The sequence below is a fragment of the Physella acuta genome, unplaced genomic scaffold, assembly GCF_028476545.2.
Source record: "Physella acuta isolate Inbredline_101_S28 unplaced genomic scaffold, ASM2847654v3 ptg000463l, whole genome shotgun sequence".
Classification (NCBI taxonomy): domain Eukaryota; kingdom Metazoa; phylum Mollusca; class Gastropoda; family Physidae; genus Physella; species Physella acuta.
In genome coordinates this window covers 408801-435736 of record NW_026731982.1, presented here as the reverse complement: position 1 = coordinate 435736, position 26936 = coordinate 408801, and the positions used below count along the sequence as shown (strand labels likewise).

The window sequence follows — 26936 nt, the reverse complement described above, 5'->3', positions numbered from 1 at the left end:
GCCGGCGACAGCGGGGAGTTTGACTGGGGCGGTACATCTGTCAAAAGGTAACGCAGGTGTCCTAAGGCGAGCTCAGCGAGGACGGAAACCTCGCGTAGAGCAAAAGGGCAAAAGCTCGCTTGATTTTGATTTTCAGTACGAATACAGACCGTGAAAGCGTGGCCTATCGAATCTTTTGACTTTAGGAGTTTTAAGCAAGAGGTGTCAGAAAAGTTACCACAGGGATAACTGGCTTGTGGCAGCCAAGCGTTCATAGCGACGTTGCTTTTTGATCCTTCGATGTCGGCTCTTCCTATCATTGCGAAATAGAACTGGGCCTTATTGGTGCCCATCCCTTGCCCCATCCGCCACAGTACACTTTGGAGGATCGGTCAAACAGTTACGTGTCCTCTATTTGGCTATCAAAAGGGGGCAACGAGTCAAAGAAGTCATATTTTTTTTTAACCTGGAAGCATATTGACTGTAATTGTATCGTAGGGACCCTAACCCGTCATGTGTATAATGGGCTGCAGCATCCTACACTCATAAGTAGAAATGTAACAGATGACCACTAAACTAAAAATTAATACTGTACGAGAAATACTTTTTTTTTTAAATTAAGACATGGCGACCTAAAGCTAAGGACGCTTTATTATCTTAGGCTTATTTCTGTTGTCCATTTAGGAATGGTGGGTGTTGACATGAGCCATTATCATTATGTCGGGAGCCGTATTGACGAGAGCCAAAATAACGAGCCTTTTTGTCAGGAACCATATTGACGGGAGCCAATTTGTCGCGAGCCTAAATAACGGGATCCTAAATGACGGGAGCCGCATAGACGGGAGTCAATTTATCGAGAGTCTTAATGACCGGAGCCTTTTTGTCATGAGCCAATTTAACGGGAGCCAATTTGAGGCGAGCCTAAATGACGGAAGCCCTTTTATCAGGAACTATATTGACGGGAGCCCTTTTGCTGGGAGCCCTTTTGTCTGGAGCCATTTTTGTCGTGAGCCTAATTGACTGGAGCCTAAATGACGGGAGCCTAAATGATATGAGCCAAATTGTCGGTTGTCGTAATGACGGGAGCCTATTTGTTAGAATCCTTATTGACGGGAGCCCTTTTGTCGCGAGCCTTATTGACGGTAGCCCTTTTGACTGGAGCCTAAATGACGGGATCCATTTGTCTATGAACCTTTTGACGGGGCCGATATGACGGGGCTATTTTGACGGGGCCGTTTTGTCGGGGTTGTTTTGACGGGGCCGTTTTGTCACGGGCCGGTTTGACGCCGCACGACACCATTCACCACAATTGATTTGCAATTAATGTCTACTGCTCGCCTGGCATTAATTTCAGTTTATTTACTCATATACACGATGTATTTCTTGATAAAAACGTCTTTTGTATTTTATATTTTAAATCACTTTAAAAAAAAAAAAATTCTAGAAATACCCCATGAGACGTGTCGGCCTTTGAAAATGTTGAGTTCGCCTTTTAATTCCAGCTTTAACGGGTTGTGTTGTCAACAGAGTTTTGCTAAAGCATTTTTATTCGCAAACTGGCGATTCAGTAACATTTAATTTTAAAATAAAAAATGTTCCGCTTAGATGTCTGTGTACTTAGTATACGTTTTGTTAAACAAATTGTGTGTCTTTAAAGCTCTGGGTTTTGTGCAACTCGTGGTGCCTACTCATTGCTTAATGTGTGGGCAAATTACTTTGTTAAAACATATTTTTATTAAACATTTTATTGATTTTATTTTTGATGAAGATTAGATCGGTCATAGTTATTTCCTATTATAATTATATATGTATAAGTAAACCATTTTAATTGAATGAAAGTAGACTACAAGTAAGAAAGAAATATAACTTTTGTAAATCTGTATCAGTCCTCACAAGCCGATGATGAAAACTGTAATACTTAAGCGAACATGGCAAGGCAATCAGACGTTGTAAATTATATGTCTGAGGCAATTAACAGAAATGTAATATTTCTCTTTCTTTTTATTAACGGCTATTCAAATAGACAAACAAACATCGACTTCAGTGTATGTACCCGCTGGAAAATCAACAACAGAACAAATCAATAAAGTAACGCCGTCAACAACAACACAGCAGAAAATCAACCATATAGTCAAAACAACGAAAAAAATACCTACCCCACAATAAACTATTTCAGAAAACTAAGAACTGGCACCCAGCGCATGATGACGTCTATTGCAAGAGAAAGAAAGAGACAGGCAACACGAGAATTGTATTTAGAGACAAACGAAACCAAGCAAAAGATACAATCCACTAAAGCCAAGATTTCAGATCAAACTACTAGTACACCCCTCCCTCCCCCTCCCCATATCGTTTGTTTCTCTTTGACTGAGGTATCTCATGAACGTGACTTACAAAAGATTTTTGTTTTTCAGCTATTGATTGTTTGGATCAACTAAATAAATAAACCAATCGGGTTATCTCTAAGAAACACATGACTGTAGAAGACGGATTTAAATAGTTATGTACTGAACAGATCCAACATTGAATTGTATAACGCAGTCTTAGATGGCAGCTAGTTTCATCGCACGCCTCACAATACCAGTGACGTCAGCGCAAATTATATGTACATACAAATATACACACTTAAACACAACGCGTTGCTAATAAAATAAATATCACACAGTTTAACCCAGGGTTATCCAAACTTGTGTAACAGTTACACACTTTAAAACACTGAGCCTATCAAAACAAATTTGTATTGACGTAAAATTGATGTAACAGTTACACAATTTAAAACACTGAGCCTATCAAAATAAATCTGTATTGACGTAAAATTGATGTAACAGTTACCCATTTTAAAATACTGAGCCAATCAAAACAAATTTGTATTGACGTAAAATTGATGTAACAGTTACACACTTTAAAACACTGAGCCTATCAAAACAAATCTGTATTGACGTAAAATTGATGTAACAGTTACACACTTTAAAACACTGAGCCTTTAAAAACAAATCTGTATTGATGTAAAATTGATGTAACAGTTACACACTTTAAAACACTGAGCCTATCAAAACAAATCTGTATTGATGTAAAATTGATGTAACAGTTACACAATTTAAAACACTGAGTCTATCAAAACAAATCTGTATTGACGTAAAATTGATGTAGCAGAAAAACGTCAAGGGGAGGTGACATTAGTTTAACATAGGACTTCTTGGTCATTAGGTAGAAACATCTAGAAATATTTATAACCTGACCAATGAGAAGTGAGGTGACCAATCACGTGCAGCTAAGCAGGACATCTAGTATCAGATTGTTGAGTAGTTGGAGAGTATAGCAAAACATTTAAATTGTTGGAGTTTAGTAGTGTAGTTACATATAAATATGTTTTAGAAAGAAGTGTTTCAAAATAATCGCTAATAGCCGAGTTAGTGTTAGGTGCATAGTAAAGTTTAACGTTTGTAGTAAACAAATGGTAATTTTAAATAATTGGGAACTAGTTTTGTTTATACTTTACACTAAACAAAAGACCATGTATGACACCGTCGATGCTACAATTATGGACATTTCGTCTCTATCATGTATGAATGGATATTCATTTTAATTAAGATGAAATCAATCTACGCTCGCGAACAGGCCATATAAAGATGAAACGTTCCCAATAAGATACCATATGCAGCGTATCAAATACCTATGATTATCGAATACAAAACAGTCTCCAGAAAAAGAAAAAAAGTGTGAAGATAAATAATTACCCTAAAGGAATATTATAGAAACAAAACTGTGAACTTGATATTTTGTTGCAAGTGTCCATTCGGGCAAATGTCTTTCCGGAAAGACTATCGGCAATGATCTTTAAATTTTGTCATTGGCAATGAACCTATCAACCAAAGATACCCCCAAAGATAATCGACTGACAAAAACAAGGCAATTTGAAGACATATGCTAGTCAAATAGGTAACAATATTAAGAAGAAATCTGAAAATCATCTAAACCCCGAACAAATGAAAACGAAAAGCTATTTGTGTAGGGAGACACATTGACAAGATATGTGTAAACCTCTAAGCATTTAATACTTTTCATGTTTTTCTCTTATTTTTCTTCTTTTTAATAGTTTACATGAGTCAAAAAGGAAGAACATTTAATAAGCAGAGATTAACATTTGGATTGTGTCTAAGAAGGTCACAATTACTCAATAAAATAAAACTATTTAAGGTTAAGAAAGTATTAACTTTACATAACTATTCGTTATATATTTAAACAAAATTAAATTTAAAATTGGAATATATATTTAAGTTTTAACCAACGTACAACACATATTAAAATTATATTTTGTTACTTAAATAATTCTAATAAAAAGTTGTCGTGATGAATTTTGAACCCTTCTTTATTTGTAACGATTTTTAGGTGCAGGATTAATGGTTTATGTCCCTTGATTGTTTTAGTTAATATCGCGGTAGATAACTATTGCAGGTTAATATTAGCAATTCATATACTAAAATATGACAATACTATTAATCCATATCTACTTACACACCTGCATATTTTAATAGTGGTATTTGTGGCAAATAAGCTCTATCAAGTCATACCGCACATAAATATATTGTCGTAGCTACTTAATTGCTTGTTTGGCCTAGGGTTTGTCTCGTTTGAAACGAGGTCCCTTTAATACGTAATAGTGTGTTTTATTAATGAAGTTTTGTTTTTATTATGTACTGGTTCCCAATATTTGGCTCAGTAAAAGGGTTTAATAATATGAGTCAATAATTAACTCAGTGCAAAGGTTTAACAATTATTTAATTTTTAACACATGAATTTTAACTTAGAGTAATTAACATAGAAGCAAAGTTTTAACTCAGTCAGATTAGCCTTGAATGGGCGACTGGTCTTCAGGGCTTCGTGGTCACACTTGCTCACACACGGACCTCTGTAGCGTCTTTTTAGCCCCAAGCTGGCCGGCTGTAAAATACATTTGACAAACTTCCTAATATATGTGTGATATACGCATTCATCAGACTTCTGACACATACAATGTTACATTTTTCAACGATAATACCACTTATACATTAGTCTGACATAGGGCCTACCATAAACATTACTAAAAATATCCTTTTCATTCATACACATTCCATACTTATCGTTTTATATATAACAGCACAGTTAATAAAAGTACGTTTTAAATTACCTTCAAATGAAGCCACACAATCCTCTACACACGTTGCCAACACGTAGGTAAACTTTCTCTGCAGAGAACACGTGCCGTAGTACAGAAATAGGTATAATTTTGTAAGGGCAAGCAGAAAAAAAAAAAAAAAAAAAAAAAACGTCAACCTCCGAAGTGGGGAGGAGTTAGAGTGACCGGACTGTGGCGTCCCTACCCTAAAGGTCACATGACTCAGGCTCCACCCTCATGATCGCAGTCGGAGGCCCGGTCAGCCTTACGATACCGCTGGACTCAGGTCCAGGTGTGTACCGTTACCTGTGGGGTAGCAAGAACAGGGGTAGGGGTGGAGACACCCTGATATATATTTACAAAGTGACTACTCGGAAGAAGATTTTTCTCCCCAACGTCTCCACTTAGTCGGCAAAAGATAGCTTTGCGCATGCGCAGTGACCTATGGCTTGGGTTAGGGCTAGAATGAGGGATAGGGATCGGATTATGGTTATGGATAGGGTTAGGGATAGAATTAGGGCTAGGGTTAGGATTAGGGCAAGGGCTAGAGTGAGGGTTAGGGATAGTATTAGAGTTATGGATAGGGTTAGGGATAGGATTATTGCTAGGGTTAGGATTGGAGTTAGGGATAGGATTAGGGATAGGGTTAGGGATAGGGTTGGTGTTAGGGCTAGGGCTAGGGTTAGGATTAGGGCTAGGGTTAGGGTTAGGGTTAGGGTTAGGTTTATGGTTATGGTTATGGTTATGGTTATGGTTATGGTTATGGTTATGGTTATGGTTATGGTTATGGTTATGGTTATGGTTATGGTTATGGTTATGGTTATGGTTATGGTTATGGTTATGGTTATGGTTATGGTTATGGTTATGGTTATGGTTATGGTTATGGTTATGGTTATGGTTATGGTTATGGTTATGGTTATGGTTATGGTTATGGTTATGGTTATGGTTATGGTTATGGTTATGGTTATGGTTATGGTTATGGTTATGGTTATGGTTATGGTTATGGTTATGGTTATGGTTATGGTTATGGTTATGGTTATGGTTATGGTTATGGTTATGGTTATGGTTATGGTTATGGTTATGGTTATGGTTATGGTTATGGTTATGGTTATGGTTATGGTTATGGTTATGGTTATGGTTATGGTTATGGTTATGGTTATGGTTATGGTTATGGGTATGGTTATGGGTATGGTTAGGTTAGGGTTAGGGTTAGGGTTAGGGTTAGGGTTAGGGTTAGGGTTAGGGTTAGGGCTAGGGTTAGGGTTAGGGTTAGGGATAGGATTAATGTTTGGATGTCAATAAAACATAAGGGCATGGACTGGTTTGTGGGTAGGCCTTTATACTTAATGTAAAATGAAGATTCAGTTTTGATGTCAATATAGTTGCATTTGAAAGAATTAAACTGTAAGCAATGGCATTTATGTAAATATCTCAATGGCAGTTCAGTATACTCAGTATACTCATCATTGATTTCAAACAACAAAACAGAACAATAGTTTTAAAATTGGAAAAAAAAAATGAAAAGAATTTCATAAATGGATTTTTTTTAAATAACTTAAAACAGAAAATACATCAATACAACATTACAATGTATATAATTTATATTTGTGTTCATGGACAATCTTTAATTTTTAATTAAAAGTTAAATTCAGCTTCCTTGTGTCTAAAATTCCACATCCTTGCTGTTCCATTTACCTAGAAATTAAATAAATAATACTTAAACAACTTTCAGTATTATAAAAAATTAATCATTGATTAAAACAGACAGTCAATATAGCAGTTGAATTAAAATTCACCTGTTTCTTTGTCATTTACATGTAACAGCGTGTTCAGGTATGTACCCAGCCACCTTTAATTTCCCTATCTTGAGCCAGGTACTCATGAGAGCTGGGTGGACTTAGGACATTATACTAGGACTAAAGCCAGGGTTCTGAACTCTAGTCTTTTGGGTTGGAAATGTGTAAGCTACTGTCTGAAAATCCCACTATTGGGCCATATCAAGCACTGTTACATAAATTAAATCAATAATTAATAGTTACATAATTAATACTTACAGTAAATAATCTTAGTTGCAACAGCAGTACCATCGAAAACATCGCCGCGATGGCAAGTCGTCGTTTCTCTCCATTGCGCTTGCGTATCTTATTCCGGCTAGCATCGGCCTATTATAACAGCTGTTAATAGGGTAAGTGATTCAAGTGGAATCCCTTGTCGACTTATATGATGTCCAATCTATGTGCTATATTTTCTTCGATAACATCTCTGGAACTCGTGGATGTCCAATCTATGTGCTATATTTTCTTCGATAACATCTCTGGAACTCGTGGATGTCCAATCTATGTGCTATATTTTCTTTGATAACATCTCTGGAACTCGTGGATGTCCAATCTATGTGCTGGGGCGGGGGGTTATCGTCCTTAACAACTACTTATAGTGTTTTAAACAAATATTTTGAGTTGCAGCGTTGGTGCTGTCAAATTCACAAATAATGAATTACTGAAAAATAGAAAAAAACAACAAATAAATAGCTGCGTATGATATGCCGCGGGTCGGCTCGTTGTTATTTTTTTTTATTAACAGCTATCCCGATAGATAGACAAGCAAATATCGAATACAGTGTATGTACCCGCTGGAAAAACAACAAGAGAACAAATCAATAAAGTAACGCCGTCAACATCAACACAGCAGATATTTGCGTATATAAAAACATTGTATTTGTTAACCACTACTGTTTTAAAGTTAATTTTATTTCAAGCCCAAACCCACTCTACAAATGTAGAAACTAAGTTTGCTCTTTACTTTCCTGATTATTTCAGTACCTGCAAAAGGGAAGTGATCAAGTCAAATAGAAATGAAAAGCAAGACGCCGGAGTTGCATCCCTTAATTTATATTTCTCCCTTAACAATTATTTCTTAAACGGCAGAGCTGAAACTCTAAATTAGCAAAGTTGTGTACGGTTCCATACACCGTATACATAAGCGACAAACACATACAACATCTTAAGTACAGAACTTTTGATACTTGCTACTGCAAGTCATATGCCTTTAACGGTTACTTTCTTTCTAAACTCGAAAGATGACGTCATCAGTTTCGTGCTCTTTCTTTAGTATAAACATTAAGTGACGTCATTGTTAAATGCGTTCTTGTCACACCTATAAACACTTTTCCTGTTGAATAATTAAAGCTGTTTTTCTAAATTCGAATACGCCTTTTTTTATTTTTTTTTTCTTCTTTAAATAAAAAAAAAAATGTTGGTTATACATATAAAACATCCACCATATTATTTTCAACTGAAGTCCGTATCTAGTTCTCGATATATCGCTGCAGATTCTGATGAGATGTCCGGCGAAAATGTTTTGCGGACAGACAGAGACAGAGAGAGGGAGAGAGAGAGAGAGAGAGAGAGAGAGAGAAGTGCGCACATGGGCTTTTATATATTAGGATAGTATAAGACATCAATTACAAAATGTATTACATATACATTTTATACATAATAAAATTATATTATAAATAAATAAATATGTAGCGCATTATAAAAAGATTACCTGTTGTATTATTACTGCGAGGTTTAAAACAATCACAACAAAATAAGCTTGTTACGTAACTGTATCGCCCTGTCGTTAAATACAGAACTATCAGACTTTTTTCTTTTCTTTTCGTGAAGTATTTTTAGGTCGAGGTAAAATACAGGTTTGATAGACAATTAATTTGGTACTATCCGATGTGTATTTAATGTAAAGCTGTTAATAGGGTTAGTAAGTCAAGTAGAATCCCTGGCCAACTGTGCTTGATGTCAAATCTACGGTCTAAAACAGGGGTCGGCAACCTTTTGAAGCGGGAGAGCCAAAAGTTACAATTTTCAAAATTTCCCTGGCTTTAAAGAGCCACTAACACTTTTTTATTTCAAATATTTTTTTTTATTAAGATTCTTAGTATTTGTGCAATGAGCTGGAGAGCCGCATCTTGATATTAAAAGAGCCGCATGCGACTCGCGAGCCGAAGGTTGCCGACCCCTGGTCTAAAAGCTTCCTATGTCATTTCCTCTATAGTATGGTGTTATGATTTTTAATTTTAATCATAATGTAACAGATATACTATTTTAGAAGTCGATTAATCAAAACTATCCCACGCCTAGAAAATACATATTTTATATACTTAAATGATTTGTTTTTTTAATAAAAATGAAGTAAAAAAATGGAATATGTAACAAAATCGTAATTGACATAAAAATATATATTATGTTGTTATTTTATACTTTGATGTATAAGAAAACAATGTTATTGTGCTGCTCTTTTAATCCTTCATTATTAGTACATTTTTTGAACAGTTACTGTATTTTTTCCCTTGATACTTTTAGTTATTAAAAAGAGAGATAACTTTTGTAGGTTAATATTAGCAATTCATGCAATTTAAAGGAACTCTATACTAACATATTACAATAATATCAATACCTATTTACTTATATACCTCTATATTTTTATATCATGCATTTCTACGCAAACAGATCAATAATTGATATTTCGTGATTTGAGCTGAAACGCAACTAAAATTCGGTTAAAAACGGGTATTGCAAAAGTTAAAACACATTACCCCTACCTCACTTACCCAACATAAAACACCCAGTCAAAAACAGTTAGTAGTACTAGGATTAATAGTTTAAATTTTTGTTGTTACTCTAACTTTTAAAACCAAGGTTATTTCCATGACTCGACTATATCGTTAATGTAATGACTTTCTAGTAGAAATGTTAAGCCTAAAATTAGCCCTATAGGTCAAATACAGGTTTCAATACATAATAGATTATGTCTGACTAGCTGTCATTGTGTATATAACGTTTGCTGATCAAATGGGTCGAGAAAAGGTTTTGTATTATTTTACGAGTCATTGTGAGGTCAGATTAGATTAGCTTAGAATAGTCTCGAACTTAGGGGAGAGTGCGTGTGTGAGTTGAGTTTACCCTAGTGTGTAGTTAACCCCCGTGTGTTATGTATTGTAATCCCAGGGTAGATTGCGGGTATAAAAGGACGAGTAAACTATTGTGGGAGGTCAGCGGGTTAGGGTTAGTTGTTAGCGGTTAGGACAAGGGCTACTCTGTTATGTGAAGAATTGAGTGCAAATAAAAGTATTACAGTTAACCTCGGATCGTTGTTGTTTAAATCGCCCATTAACCTTAAGACGGTGAGTGACAACTTGACGGTTAGGGAAAAGTAGATAACCCGAACCCCCCCCCCTTCCCCTCCCCACACATATCCCAAGAAAAAAAAACACGACAATGAAATGTAATGACCTCATCAACGACAAAGACGATACTGTGGTGAAGGGTAAATGAAGGACATAAGGACTTAGGACGTGACAAACTCAACTGATAGCTAAATGAAGGACATAAGGACTTAGGACGTGACAAACTCAACTGATAGCTAAATGAAGGATATAAGGACTTAAAACGTGACAAACTGATAGCTAAATGAAGGACATAAGGACTTAGGACGTGACAAACTCAACTGATAGCTAAATGAAGGATATAAGGACATAGGACGTGATAAACTCAACTGATAGCTAAATGAAGGATATAAGGACTTAAAACGTGACAAACTGATAGCTAAATGAAGGACATAAGGACTTAGGACGTGACAAACTCAACTGATAGCTCAGATAAACTCGGGGGATGTCTGATTTACGGTGACCGAACTACACGACCAATAATCTGTGTTCTTGGAATGTTCTTATTTATTCTCATATATTCTTTAACATTTGTTTACATTTTTAGTGAATTGGTTTTCTTCCTCATAATAATGCTTGAAAGCTTCTAGTAGTTCTCTGGTTTTGCTTCTTGAGGTTTGAGAAATAGCGAGTAGTCAAATTGGTTTGATGGTGTTGTGACAGAGCCTCCAATCTGACTTCTCCTAGATGGGTGTCGTCATGCTGGAGAAAGGTTTATATTAGAGGGATGTCATCTAACTAGTCGATATGTTATGCAATGATGCATGCACTAGAGCAGGGGTCGGCAACCTTTTGAGACGAAAGAGCCAAAAGTTACATTTTACAACATTACCAGGTTTTCAAAGAGCCATAAACATTTTCTGTCAACAGTATATTTGTTTAGTATATATATATATAATCCTAAATAAATATCATACTATATATATATATATATATATATATATATATATATATATATATATATATATATATATATATATATATATATTTATTTATTTATTTATTTATTTATTAATATATATATATATATATATATATATATATATATATATATATATATATATATATAATTTAAAAGAAATAGCTTTGAATATATGCGATACTCTCATTTGAATTTGTGTTGAGAGGATCTACTATGTAAGTCAGAGTGTTTGTTTTGAACAGCTCAAATCTCTCATTTTGTTTATATTAATGCTAAAGTGATTGAATAGAAGCATTGGTATCATAACGATATTTTTTTCAGATTTTTCGTAATTAAGTAATTTAGAGCTCATCATGTATTCAACAAAAAAAAATATGAAGGTGAATGTGTCAATTCGGAATGGACAGAAGGAATTACACTGAGATAGGGAGTAACTAAATATTCTAAAATAATAGTGAATGTTTTTTGTTTATTACTATTGTAATACCTTTTATTACCGAGTGTTGCAGACTAATATTTTATGAATTTTGGAAATAAAATCAAATAATTATTATTAATTTGTGTGCATGCAGCTGAAGAGCCGCAACTGGACATCAAAAGAGCCGCATGCGGCTCGCGAGCCCCAGGTTGCCGACCCCTAGACTAAAACCGTCAGGTATATTTTTTTTTTGTTTTGTTTTATAGTTTTACACAGCATCATCAATTGCATATATAATAATAACATGGAGAAAATAAAATTGCATAAGAACTAGACTAAAATAAGGTGTGTAAACTCGGTTTCTCTTGACTGCTTAGTTTACTGTGCTCAATCCTTAGCGGAGTCAAAAGTTTACATTGTAGTCACCCATGGACAGAAATAAAACGACCGTGACAGAAGTGTCTCTGTAATACACATACTGATCTATCATTCCATAATGTCCATGACATAAAATTGACCCTTGGCGATGAGGGCACGCTACCTTGAAAAATCCGCCAGTCCGGTTGAGTGGGGGGAAGTGTGTGTGTGTGTGGGGGGGGGGGGGGGGAGGGGGCGGGGGGGGGGTTAAGTTGTGTATCTTTTTCTACCATTCAGGTTGAGCACTTTTTAAAACCTGGGAAATCAGGTGGATAATGTTTGAAATTTTTTTTTTTTTAATACTTTTATTTGCAATTAAAACAAGTATATCAACATCACTTTTTTTTTTACATAGGAAAGGTTATGAAAATGTACAAAATGAGTATTTACATGATATTATGTATATGGTTATAAGAAAAATTTACAAAGGATGACAGTAAAAGGGGTGAAGGTCAAAGGGAAAGTGGGGTTTTCATGTCTGAGGGTGAGTGGATAGAGGGGGAGAGGGGGAGGGGGCAGATGTGCCTGACGAGGCGTGGAGAGGGTGTGTGTGTGTTTTTAAGGCAAGCCAAGCGTCAAATTTAGTGCTGTGTTATCTGACTGCTGAGGTGTTACCATTTATAGTGTGTGTGGGTGGGGGGGAGGGTTTGACGAACAGATTGCTGTGTGAGCGATTTAGTGGGAGGGTGAAAGGTTGGTATGTTCCAGTCGGTGTTTATGTTTAGTTGAATGTTTAGTACCGACAGGTTAGGGGTGTGTAGGCGTGTAGCTATCACGGGGTTTGGGGATACAGTTCAGTTTTATAGGTCAAAAATTGGTGTTCACATAAAGGGGTTAGTAAAGTTAACAAAACAACTGTAAGTGTTAATTTGGTGATAATAAAATGAATACAAAAGGAGTACGGGTCATTGGGGTCATTTTGTACGTTGTGGACCAAAGTACCTTACGTATATGTTAATAATGATATAGTAACAAATGGTGGCTTTACAATGTTTGAAAGCTTTATAGATAAAACAACACACAAAAAGCAACAATAGGAAAATGAATGGCAAATGATAAATGATGCGACACAAAGTGGGTACATGGGGGTTGAGGGGTGGGAGTTACATTAATGTTGTTAGAAATGTATTTGGATAATACATCATTTTTACTATTTAACATAGTATTTCATCACAGGGGTGGGGGTCATGGGGACGAGGGGATGCAGTTTTGAGGGGAAATTTGATATTGGGATCATGAGGTTTAGGGGCGGGGGGCGGGGAGGGTGTGATGAAAGGGGGATGTGTCAGTTCGATTAGGCGTTCCAGGTGGCAAATGCAGTGTAATATGTTCTTTACGTTTTGGTGTTGTTAATTATGGTATATGTGTTTGAGTGCTGTCATTGTCGAGTCGTCTACGATAAATCAAGTCTAGTACGTGTCCCGTGAACTGTACCTTGTCGTGTTTTGCTTTCATTCTGCTGTTCCAAATAGTCTGTCTATAGATAGCTACCGTCCTTGCTTTTTGCTCTAGGTCCGTCCTATCTCTTTGTTTTGGGATTTTGTTTAGAGTTATGACTATATCGATATTGTAGGTCTCGTTTTTTTATTATTTTGTTTTCTAGCGTCTTTTTCATGTTTTGTATGGTGGGGCATTCTAAATAGATGTGCGTTTCGGTTTCGGGTGTGTTTTGTCTGCATAGTGGGCAAAATGGTTTCTGTTGTTTTGCTAGGGGTGTTGAATTGTAGATGAGTCTGTAAGTTATTTCCCTGGCTTTGGGTGTGATGGTTTTGAGGTGTAGGTTTCTGAAGGTGTCCATTGTGTCTGTTAGAGCGTATTTCCTACACCATTGAATTCTGTTGTATAGTGGAGTTGAGAGCTCTTGCACTAACTTTTTGTAAATGTTTTGTGATTTTTTGTGAACAAGTTTTTCGTTGTTTTTTAATATTTGTAAACATTCTGTGTAAAAGAGACTGTGTTTTCCTCCTATGTAATGTGGAGTTGTATTATTGAATTTTGTAAGTTTGTTGAGCTGAATGCCTATATAGTAGTGAGCTAGAGGGTGAAAGTTTGGTTGGCTAATTATTCTGCTAATGTGTGTTAGTCTGAATGTATTGATTTTGGTCTGTATATCATGCAGGTTTATTCCTCCATGAAGTTTGTTTTGTACTAATGTGTTGTGGCTAATGTTTGAAATTGTGGTCTGAAATATGTACTATCAAATGATTTTGTTCAGATGTTTAATTGTTGGCTTTGGGATTGTTTTAGCCGTGGCTATATAGGTGATTTTTTGGGATGATATACCTATTAATTATAGATGACCTAGCAAAAATTGTTGTTGAGCTAAATTTATAAAGTGCTATGGTGTTTTGGATTTTGCTTAAGACTTGTTTCCATTCATCATCGTTGTTGGTGTGTGGGTTACTATAGTGGGTTATGCCGTAAAGTTTTAGTTTGTTGGTACCTAGCATGTTTAGTGGGTAATTGGGTTTGTTGATCCACCGTCCAAGTCCCATAATTTTGGTTTTCATTAGGTTAATTCTTGACCCGCTACCCAGCCCAAAGTCAAGGAAAGTGTCTGTTATTAGTATGATAGATTTTTCGGTTTGGAGCGTAAAAGCTGTATCATCAGCGTACGCTAGAATTTTTTTGTTTAATTGATTTGGAATGTCGATTCCTCTGATGTCTCTAGTGTTTCTAATGCATTCTAACAGGGGTTCGAGTGTTAGTATATAAAGGATTGGAGATAGGGGACAGCCTTGTCTGACTGATTTATTTATTCTAAAGGGTTGGGAAATATTATGGTTTATCAGTAAGTGACTATGTGCATTAAAATAGATTATTTTTATCCATGTCGTAAAGTATTGTCCTAAATTGTTTGCTTCTAAGATTTTGTGAAGGTATTTGTGAGCTACCCGGTCGAAGGCTTTTTCTTGATCTAAACTGAGTATGCATGCTTGTGTGTTTTTCTCGTGTGTGTAGTGGATGATGTCTCTAATTAAGTGATTGTGATTTTGTATGTTCCTACCTGTGATGTTGCATTGTTGGTCTACATTTATAATTTTATGGAAGTTCGGTTCAATTTTGGAGACTAGAGCTTTGGATAGGATTTTGTAATCAGTGTTTAAGAGAGAAATAGGTCTATAGTTTTGAGTTAGTTTAGGATCGGTTTTGGGTTTGCGTATTAATGTTATGTATGATCTGTTGAAATTTTCGTGGCATTGTTCTAGCAGAAACATGTCTCTAAAGGTAACTAAAAGGAGAGAAGTTAGGTCGGTTGAAAAGGCTTTAAAGAATTCGCTTGTCAGGCCGTCCGGCCCTGGCGATTTATTTGAATTTAATTTCAGTATGGCTTTGGTTATGTCAACTGGCTGAAAGGGGGTGTCAATATTAATTTTGTCGCTGTCATGTAAGGGTTTAATAAACTGAAGGTATTTGTCTTGTATGTCTGCGTTTGTCTCTTCGAACGTATATAGTTGCGTATAATAGTCTCTAAATATTGATTGAATTTTTTCAGGGTCAGTCGTCTCTTGGTTGTTGTTATCTATGAGATGTGTGATTTGTTTTGCCCTCTGAAAGCTTTGTTCTAAAATTAAGGTGTGGTGTGTGGGATTTTCCGAGCCTATTTGTTCGATTCTACTTCTAATTTGCGCCCCTCTATATTTGTGCTCTTGTATTTTAGAAAGTTCTGTTTCTGTTGCGTCTATTTGTTCTTTGTTGTTATTGATTCCTTTCAGTATACTTAGTTGTTTTTCTAATTTAGTTTCTATGTGGGCCCTTACGCTATTAATGCTACATGCATATTGGATAGATACCCGCTTAATGTCTTGTTTTAAATCTTCCCAATGTTGGATTTTGTTAAATTTTGGTGATGACTGCGTGTAAAATTTTATTAAGTCTTTTATAGTGTTAATGTAGCGCTCGTCTAGTAAAAGTGTATTATTGAATTTCCAATATGTGTTGTGTTTTGGTTTGTTTTGTATTTGTTCATTTTTTAAAGTTGTCAGAACTGCTGTATGGTCGCTAAACTGTAGTGTTGAGAATAGGTGTTCTACTTTGTTGATTTTCATGTTCGATGGGGCGTAAATTCTGTCTAGACGGAATCTATTCCCAGATGTGTTACTTCCGTGGGTGGTTTGTATGGTGTGTGGATATTGCGCTCTGTATGTGTCGACTAAATTGAAATATGTTTTAATGTTGTTGATTGAGTCGGCGTGTGGTTTGTCTGCGGTTAAACGGTTTCGAATTATGTCTTTTGGTCCTAAAATGTCTAATCTGTCTTCCACGAAATTGAAGTCCCTGGCCAAAATGATGTCATGTTGGTTGTATCTGTTACTTAATAAATGTTCCAGGTTTTCATAAAATTTACTGTCTTTAGGTCTATGTGGTCCGTGTACATTGACTATGCTTAGTTTTCCCTCTTGTCCCTCGATTGTAACTATTGCTAATTTTCCCTCAGAGTCGGCGTGCGTATCTGTTTAACAAAGAAAGTTTGACGCAAAAAATGAATTACTGTGACTATCATTAGTTAAGAGATCCGATGTTAAAAAATATGCATCTTATATCATTTAAAGTTAAATATTTAAACATACCTCTGTAAAAAAAAAATGGTATTTAAATTTTAATTAACATAAACATCTAGTTTTTTTTTGCAAATTATATTTTGCTGTATGAATAATAATAACCAGAGTTTTTGTGCGGAATTTTAAATCCTTTATTTATAAATCTCCTATTGTGTAAGGTTGCTGGTTTATGTCCCCTGATTGTTTTAGTTTCTATCAGGGCGGATAACTATTGCAGGTTAATATTAGTAGCAAATACTAGTTTAAAGGAACTCTAAATACTTTGTGTTTCTGGTTTTGACAGAAACGCGATTAAAACGTGTCTAACGAAAATTAAGGAAGTTGTTTAATATAGCCACTACGTCACTTTATAAATAGTCTACGTCGATTTTCGTGATGTAAAAAAAAATACCCTTACGACACCCTAAATGATTTTCTATTAGAAATTAAACCGAACACTAGCATTAACGTACAAACACATTCTTAATACCTAGTAGATCATCTATGACTACCTGCCAGTATGTATATAACGTTTCTTGATAAAATGGGTCGAGAACAGGATTGGTATGGATATCCCACTTGATTACTTTTGGATAACGGAAATAAAGCGATCATTGTGGCTTTATTTTATCATCTGCTAGGAGATAAATATATTTGTTGTAGGGCTAGCGTCGTAATTGATGGCTGTGTGTTATAGTTTAAATATATTAAATAACGTCAGGGTAAAGTGATTTAGGAGATTGATCTGTTGTCTGAGCAAAAGTTGTGAGTAGAGTCTATTTAACGATTAATGAATATGTGACCAAAGTATCAAAGAAAAAGTGTTTAGCTTACGGTTTGTTTTATCTTTAAAAAAATTAATTAAATAGTTATAAATTAGAATGGTTGCTCCTAATGTATTAACATTACTTCACTTGTTTTATTTAACTGTAAATTTATTAAAAATTCTTGATAAATCAATTTTATCAGCAACTGTTGGTGTCAGAAAAAATAATATTGTTCAGTAATTTTGTTCAGGGCGCCGAGTATACCTGTAATTGTTTTCAATGTGTAAGGATACCAACACAATATTGTTCAGTTTGATATCAACTGTTTATGTTAGTCTTAATTGAACATTATCCTTTCATTTAGCTAGCTATGGAGAGTTGACGGTTGCACCTAAAGATATTATTCAAATGCTTAAACAGGGATTTACTAAAAACATTGTATGTTAAGAAATATGTATTTTATACAGTTTAAAGTAATATATTTAGACATGACTCAAAGTAAAATATTAAGTTGTATTTACATTTTAACTTACATAAAAAGTGTATTAAGATTTTAGTAGTGATATTCGAACTTTTTACTTTCTCTTATATACGAAGTATAGAAAAAGTCTTGTAATCCTGCAAAAAAAAATAGAGATTTTTTTTCAAATCTCGACGTTTTAGGGCTCCCTAAGTCGGAAAAACATAGTTTTGCAATCTTCTCCACATGTCTGTGTGTATGTGTGTCTGTGTGTGTGGGTGTGTGTGTGTGTAAACACGATAACGTGAGTACCGTTTCAGTTAGGTTGATGAAATTTAAAAATAAAAGCAGTATATCAAAATCGTAGATCCGTATCTACTTTAGAGCGATTACCGATAACCGGAAGTGGAACATTTTCTACTTTAATATTTTTCAAAAGCCTTTAACTTGAGTACTGTTTCAGATAGATAAATGAAAAGTTCTAAAAAATAAAAGTTCTAATTCTCTGCCTTCTATCAAATTTTGATTAATTTCCGTCGGAAGTAGTGATTTATGCTATTTCCGATTTCTCAAAAAACGCATGCGAATTTATAGAGTACTAAAAATATCCCGCACTATTATGCACATTTTATTTGGCGTTAACTTGGTGTGCAATTCTTATTTTTTTACTAGATTCTATTCTATTATAAAAAAGTTTAAGTAATTAAAAATAGATTAAAAATATTGTCTATGTAGCGAGTTGCGATCCCCCGTAGTGTTATATTAGAATATTCGAGAAAGTTTAGGGGAGATCATTCCCGGTTTATTTAATACATGCTATCGTGATAACTTTTAAATTCTTTTTTATTTAATTATCGTGCACAGTTAGTGGTTTATGTCCCTTGATTGTTTGAGTCTCGATCAAGGCATATAACTTGTTCAGGTTAATATTAGCAATTCACGCAATAGCAGTTTAAAGGAACTCTACATTGACATATTACAATCATATCAATATATATTTACTTATGTACCTGTGTATTTTAATATACATTTCTATGCACACGTCTAGGATTGGAAATGTTGCTGTAACACATGAACCAAATTCTTATCGAAGGCAATTATTTTGTAGAAACAGCTCTGATCATAGAGGCTGCTCTTTATGTGTCCTAAATTTTATCAACATGCATGTTTCATGCATGTGTGTAGTGTTAATAGTGTAAACTAAGAAACATGCATGTTGATAAAATTTAGGACACATTATGTGGATCCAAAACGTCGATCGAAATGTTGGATGAGCTCTAATAGACAAGACTAAATGTATGAAACAAAAAACAAAACAACCTAGCGTACCCGTTTCGCGCGTTAATATTGTTTTAAAAACTAAATTAAAATAAGTTCATCAATTATTTACACGTAGTGTATTTTATGTAAGATGTAACCTTGTTTTCTTAACCTGAATGAGTTAAGTGGTCGGCGCTCTACTGGATCTTCATAGTTGGGGTGTGGGTTTGTCAGAACCATCCTTTACGTAAATGTGATGTGATATGAGAGTAGTAGTCTACAGAAATGTGATATGAGTATGGTAGTCTACAGAAATGTGATATGAGTATGGTAGTCTACAGAAATGTGATATGAGTATGGTAGTCTACAGAAATGTGATATGAGTATGGTAGTCTACAGAAATGTGATATGAGTATGGTAGTCTACAGAAATGTGATATGAGTATGGTAGTCTACAGAAATGTGATATGAGTATGGTAGTCTACAGAAATGTGATATGAGTATGGTAGTCTACAGAAATGTGATATGAGTATGGTAGTCTACAGAAATGTGATATGAGTATGGTAGTCTACAGAAATGTGATGTGACATGATAGTGGTAGTCTACAGAAATGTGATATGAGTATGGTAGTCTACAGAAATGTGATATGAGTATGGTAGTCTACAGAAATGTGATATGAGTATGGTAGTCTACAGAAATGTGATATGAGTATGGTAGTCTACAGAAATGTGATATGAGTATGGTAGTCTACAGAAATGTGATATGAGTATGGTAGTCTACAGAAATGTGATATGAGTATGGTAGCCTACAGAAATGTGATGTGAGTATGGTAGTCTACAGAAATGTGATATGAGTATGGTAGTCTACAGAAATGTGATATGAGTATGGTAGTCTACAGAAATGTGATGTGACATGATAGTGGTAGTCTACAGAAATGTGATATGAGTATGGTAGTCTACAGAAATGTGATATGAGTATGGTAGTCTACAGAAATGTGATATGAGTATGGTAGTCTACAGAAATGTGATATGAGTATGGTAGTCTACAGAAATGTGATATGAGTATGGTAGTCTACAGAAATGTGATATGAGTATGGTAGTCTACAGAAATGTGATATGAGTATGGTAGTCTACAGAAATGTGATGTGACATGATAGTGGTAGTCTACAGAAATGTGATATGAGTATGGTAGTCTACAGAAATGTGATATGAGTATGGTAGTCTACAGAAATGTGATATGAGTATGGTAGTCTACAGAAATGTGATATGAGTATGGTAGTCTACAGAAATGTGATATGAGTATGGTAGTCTACAGAAATGTGATATGAGTATGGTAGTCTACAGAAATGTGATATGAGTATGGTAGCCTACAGAAATGTGATATGAGTATGGTAGTCTACAGAAATGTGATGTGACATGATAGTGGTAGTCTACAGAAATGTGATATGAGTATGGTAGTCTACAGAAATGTGATATGAGTATGGTAGTCTACAGAAATGTGATATGAGTATGGTAGTCTACAGAAATGTGATATGAGTATGGTAGTCTACAGAAATGTGATATGAGTATGGTAGTCTACAGAAATGTGATATGAGTATGGTAGTCTACAGAAATGTGATATGAGTATGGTAGTCTACAGAAATGTGATATGAGTATGGTAGTCTACAGAAATGTGATATGAGTATGGTAGTCTACAGAAATGTGATATGAGTATGGTAGTCTACAGAAATGTGATATGAGTATGGTAGTCTACAGAAATGTGATATGAGTATGGTAGTCTACAGAAATGTGATATGAGTATGGTAGTCTACAGAAATGTGATGTGACATGATAGTGGTAGTCTACAGAAATGTGATATGAGTATGGTAGTCTACAGAAATGTGATATGAGTATGGTAGTCTACAGAAATGTGATATGAGTATGGTAGTCTACAGAAATGTGATATGAGTATGGTAGTCTACAGAAATGTGATATGAGTATGGTAGTCTACAGAAATGTGATATGAGTATGGTAGTCTACAGAAATGTGATATGAGTATGGTAGCCTACAGAAATGTGATATGAGTATGGTAGTCTACAGAAATGTGATGTGACATGATAGTGGTAGTCTACAGAAATGTGATATGAGTATGGTAGTCTACAGAAATGTGATATGAGTATGGTAGTCTACAGAAATGTGATATGAGTATGGTAGTCTACAGAAATGTGATATGAGTATGGTAGTCTACAGAAATGTGATATGAGTATGGTAGCCTACAGAAATGTGATATGAGTATGGTAGTCTACAGAAATGTGATAGTGGTAGCCTACAGAAATGTGATATGAGTATGGTTGTCTACAGAAATGTGATATGAGTATGGTAGCCTACAGAAATGTGATATGAGTATGGTAGTCTACAGAAATGTGATAGTGGTAGCCTACAGAAATGTGATATGAGTATGGTAGCCTACAGAAATGTGATATGAGTATGGTAGCCTACAGAAATGTGATATGAGTATGGTAGTCTACAGAAATGTGATATGAGTATGGTAGTCTACAGAAATGTGATATGAGTATGGTAGTCTACAGAAATGTGATATGAGTATGGTAGTCTACAGAAATGTGATATGAGTATGGTAGTCTACAGAAATGTGATATGAGTATGGTAGTCTACAGAAATGTGATATGAAAGTTGTAGTCTACAGAAATGTGATATGACATGATAGTGGTAGCATACAGCAGGGGTCGGCAACCTTTTTATACGCAAGAGCCAAAAGTTACAATTTACAAAATTTTCCAGTTTTTAAAGAGCCACAACCTCTTTATTTCAATATTTGGTATTGATTAGGATTAGGTAAAGAAAGTTGATTTGTTATTTAAAATGAATAGCTTTGAATATGAAATGATATTTATTCATATAAAACATAGACACGTTTCGCCAGAATAATAAAATTAGTAATCAAATAATATTATTCTAGGACTATGTCAATCCACTTGAGAAGCTGTAAATGTTTAATTTTTTTTTCTTTACGGATATCACCGGCTCAGGAGGTGTCTGCCATTAGCCAGACATGCCTTAACACAGCAAACGCCTTCTAACTGGCTTGGATATCGGTTTGAATAACTTGCATCGTTCGCTTCTGTCCTTGGGTTCTCACCAGGCTTATCTTCCACCCCACTGAACGCAGTAAAACTGAAATTATATAACTATTAATATTTGTCCAAGGAGCTGGAGAGCCGCATCTGGACCCCTAGCCTACATTAATGTGATGTGATATGCGATTGGTAGTCTATAGAAATGTGATATGATAGTGGTGGTCTACAGAAATGTGATGTGATATGAGAGAGGTAGTCTACAGAAATGTTATTTGAATTGAGAGTGGTAGTCGACAGAAATGTGATGTTTAGTAATGAGTGTTTTCCTTTGCTAAAACGACCCAAGTGTAGTTTAAAAACACAGTTACAGCTGCTATAGGCAACCTAAATTTAAATAATGTTTTAGCCGTGTCGGTGACACAAATCTACCTAAAACTTGCTGTTTTTGAACGCGTAAAAATGATGATAAACACCGAGACAGCGTCAGAATTGTATTCAAACAATACAGCTGACAGTAGTGTTTATTGATACAAGTAGAATCCCTGGCCCCTGTTATTGTTCAATCTAAGGACCATATTTGCTAAGACAGTATCCGTGGAACTCGTAGTGCCAACTCATTGCTTAATGTGTGGATACATACTAAATAAAGTATTGAAAATGTTGAATAATAATTTTATTACTTTTGATGACGATTGTTATGTTTCAATGAAAATTGCATTTTCTGGTTACTTCCCATTTTTTAATCTAAAGTTAACAAGGGAAATAACTTACAAATATGTAAATATGAGGATATAAATTCAAAACAATTAGAAAAAACGTTAAACATATATAGTTTACATAAGAAATTCTTAAAGCAAATAACATGTTTACGATTAATTTTGATGTATTTCTTATAATATTTTTATTTTCTATTTTTTGAGTTATTTATTTATAATTACGCACGTTTAAGTTTTATTGGAAACATAATTTGGTTACTAGAGAACGTTTCTATCTTACAATGCTAAATCACTGAGAATAAAAATCGATCCGTATTATTTTTTTTAATATAGATCTAGTAAAAGATCGTACTCATCTCCGAAGAAAATGGCTGCTAGTCCCAAAAGAGCTCAGCTATCTGATGAAGAAGGGCCTTCAATACTTGCCACACTCAAAGAATCTGGCTGGACTTTGGTTGAAGGCAGAGATGCTATTTAGAAAGAATTCATTTTCAAATATTTTAATCAGGCATTTGGATGTATGACTAGAATAGCAATAAAGGCAGATAAAATGGATCATCACCCAGAATGGTTCAATGTTTATAACAAGGTACAAATTACTCTGAGCACCCATGATGTCGGAGGCTTGTCTCACAGGGATGTTACGCTTGCTAATTTCATTGAAGAAGTGGCAAAATGAGATGTGGCATATCTCAGATCAATATGATTTATTTGCATAGACAAAGTAGAATGCTGGGTGAAATAAAAATCATTCTTTTCAAAATGAACATGACATTTACAAAATGAAACTGACTAACGCAACTGCTTAATTATAAGCTACTTAGGAACAATAAGTTATATCCTGTTATAATTACTTCTGCAAATTCCTATTTACATCATTTGAGTTGGGTGTGTGTCTTAAACATCGATGAGACTAACCTCACACAACATTCGGGGTTCGACAAACCCAGTTTGAGAACCACTGCTCTTGAAATAGTGAAAGGAAGGATGGTAAATTATGATGGCATTAGTGATGGAGGTGCGTGTTAGTATAGAAGTAGGGAATGCTGTGATGGTGACAATGGTACTATTCAATAGGGATTGCTGATATTCTACCAACCAGAATTATCTAGTGTAATCTAAAGGTCAATATAGCAGCCAAGGGTGATGTAAACTATTAGATGATACTCACAAAGACAAGGTAATTGTAAAAAACACTTCAACTAGCAGGGTCACATCAGCTAGTCTAATCTTTTGCCATCCATTGCCAGTGAGTAAATTATCCGATTAATGTAAGTAACAAGCACCATAAGCCTACATGTTTTTATTGTGTGCACAAGAAAACCGAACAATTACGAAGCAAATTTTGTTTAACATAAAATCATTAAGAACACATAATGTAATCCAGACTAACGAATTGTAATGCGTTTAACTGGTAAGCAGTTAGCTTATGAGATGTAATTGGATTAGTGGGGCTAGAGTATGTCGATTAATTTGTTGTTGTAATTCACTTCAATGTAATGGTAGATGATGGTGATCATGTGCTTGTTGGCGTCAATAATACAACAGACTTTTGGCTTTTTTTTAGATGCATGTAAGAGTGTTTTTGTACACGTGTTTGGTTAATGACTGTAGGGTGCCCCCATCTCAGGTTTCTGACAATTCACGTCTTGGCGTAGTTGGTGAAATTCACTGTGTACGTGTGTGGGCCTTGATAAGTGTGTGTGTTGCGGTGACGTCAAAGGCATATGAGTTGCAGTCAGTGTTTCTTCCAGACTTTTTTCTTCGGGGGGGCACTAGAAATTTTCGGGGGGGCGGTAAACTTTCTTCGGGGGGGGGGGGGGGGGGCGGACACTGTTAAAAGTATATATTTTCTATATAAATTATATAAATTTCATTTCGTTCGGGGGGGGCGGTAAAAAATTTTCGGGGGGGGGGGGGCTAAGCCCCCCCCCCCCCCCCCCCCCGAAGAGATGCCTGGAAGAAACTCTGGTTGCAGTAGCAAGTGTCAAAATCGCTTGCTACATGACCACGCCTACCCAGGGAAGTTTAAAAAACCTTGCAGTAACATGCTAGACGTGCTCTTATAAAATAACAACATAACCCTAGTGAATTAAACAACAAGTTATATAAGTGTAGGTAGTAGGGTCAAGGAGATCAATTTGAAGAATATAAAATTTGATATTTATCTTTATCTGTTTAAAGTGGGGGATGGGGAGGGGAGTAAACGTGAGCTTTTGTTGTGGATCTTTGATAGTATTGTAACTAAGACAATATGCTAAATATTCTACATTTAAGGTGTAGTGTGAGCTTATAGCTCATGTGTATGTTGTTGATATGGAACTGTAAGCAACTTTTAATACAGAGTTTCGCTCTACGGTTAAAGAAATAACTGTTAAGGGAAAAATATAAATTTAGGGTTGCAAATCCGGCGACTTGCCTTTCACTGCTATTTGATTTGATCAATTTTCTTTGCAGGTATTTAAAATAATCAGGAAAGTAAAAAGCAAAATACGTTTCTACATTTTAGTCTATACATTTGTATTCTATTATTAATCAAAAGTTTGCCAACCCCTGGTGTATAAGATTCGTTCAGCTCAAAATTATTTGGATTCCAAGACAACTGAAGAGATCATCACAGTGGTGGACAAACCCATTTTTATACGAAATAAACTATACCAGAGCAGAGGCGTAGCGACCCTTCCCGGCGCCCGGGGACAAACATTTAGATTTGCACCCCCCCCTCGAGATTTCGATTTGCACCCCCCTCAAACTTCCGATTTGCACCCCCCCCTCGAGATTTTGATTTGCACGCCCCCCCCCCCCCCTCAAACGTTCAACCTGCGGCTCGCTTTAGTTGACAGATCTTTTAAAAAAAAAAAATAATATTCTTAGCAACAAATGCAAAGAAACCTAATAGATTCGTAAAATCGGAGATCAAGCAAATAAGGAAATGCATCTTTAAAAACACATAAACATTAGCGACAAAACTTTGATACAAAGCAAACCAAATGACTGTATAGTGCTAAACGATATACATACAAATATCAACACTTTTAAGTTAAATAATTTAGGCAGAATTAGGCTACAACAGCGTAACCAAAGTAAGACAGTGAACAAATGTGTTCGTATGTGCGTGTGTGTGCTTGCGTGTATGCGATGATTTTAGATGAAATATCGATCAAATTCGCTAACAAAGATACAGCTGTCACAGATTAAACGAGCAATGGCATGAAAACATTTCAATCAGACCACACCAATTAGTAAATCCACTTGAATAAATCTCAAACAAATGGTTCTCTGCCTGTAGCAATTAGTAAATCCACTTGAATAAATCTCAAACAAATGGTTCTCTGCCTGTAGCAATTAGTAAATCCACTTGAATAAATCTCAAGCAAATGGTTCTCTGCCTGTAGTCGTGAAATTGCTGTCTGTGTGTAGGCTATATGTAAACGTGTGTTTCAGTGTGTTTTGTCAATGTCTCTCTTTGTATAATGTGTGTCTGCCTTTCAGCAATCTGTGTGTCATAATAATCAAGAACATTGCTATACATGTGCATACAATCACAAAGATATATATATATATATATATATATATATATATATATATATATGTATATATATATATATATATATATATATATATATATATATATATATATATATATATATATATATGTCGTCGCACACATGTCTACAATTTAAATATATGCTGCATACGCGTACATGTATGTGTATAAGCTTTAATCATTGTTGACTTAATAGTAACGATGTCTATCTTTAGTCCGTTAATAATTCAGTTGGATGTAGTATTGTTTTCTTTATATTTAGCACGTTTACGTCATAATGTCATCCACACCCTCGTTGTAATAAATGTCGATTTGCACTTAAAAAACTATTAAACTGTAATTAACCATTAATGGAACTGGCAAATAGCATTTTATTCTGTACATTTTGCAATATTGTGCCCTGGTGTCACAACCCTTAATACGTCACCTGGTGCGGTCCTCACCCCCCCCCCCCCCCCCCC

General features: G+C 35.2%; 1 protein-coding gene across 1 annotated transcript; it reads left to right on the top strand.

Annotated features, from left to right (window-relative positions):
• The first annotated feature begins 23295 nt into the window (after nucleotides 1-23295).
• Nucleotides 23296-23607, top strand: LOC131943603 (pterin-4-alpha-carbinolamine dehydratase-like). The gene is made up of 2 exons (XM_059303808.1): nucleotides 23296-23382; nucleotides 23437-23607. The coding sequence occupies exons 1-2, from the start codon at nucleotides 23296-23298 to the stop codon at nucleotides 23605-23607; spliced, it is 258 nt and encodes an 85-aa protein (XP_059159791.1).
• Nucleotides 23608-26936: the final 3329 nt, after the last annotated feature.

Bases quoted from the DNA above. Each gene is read 5' to 3' on its own strand.
- LOC131943603 (XM_059303808.1), top strand. From the start codon at position 23,296: ATGGCTGCTAGTCCCAAAAGAGCTCAGCTATCTGATGAAGAAGGGCCT. The intron at 23,383-23,436 runs GTTGAAGGCAGA...TATTTTAATCAG, and splicing joins AAGAATCTGGCTGGACTTTG to GCATTTGGATGTATGACTAG.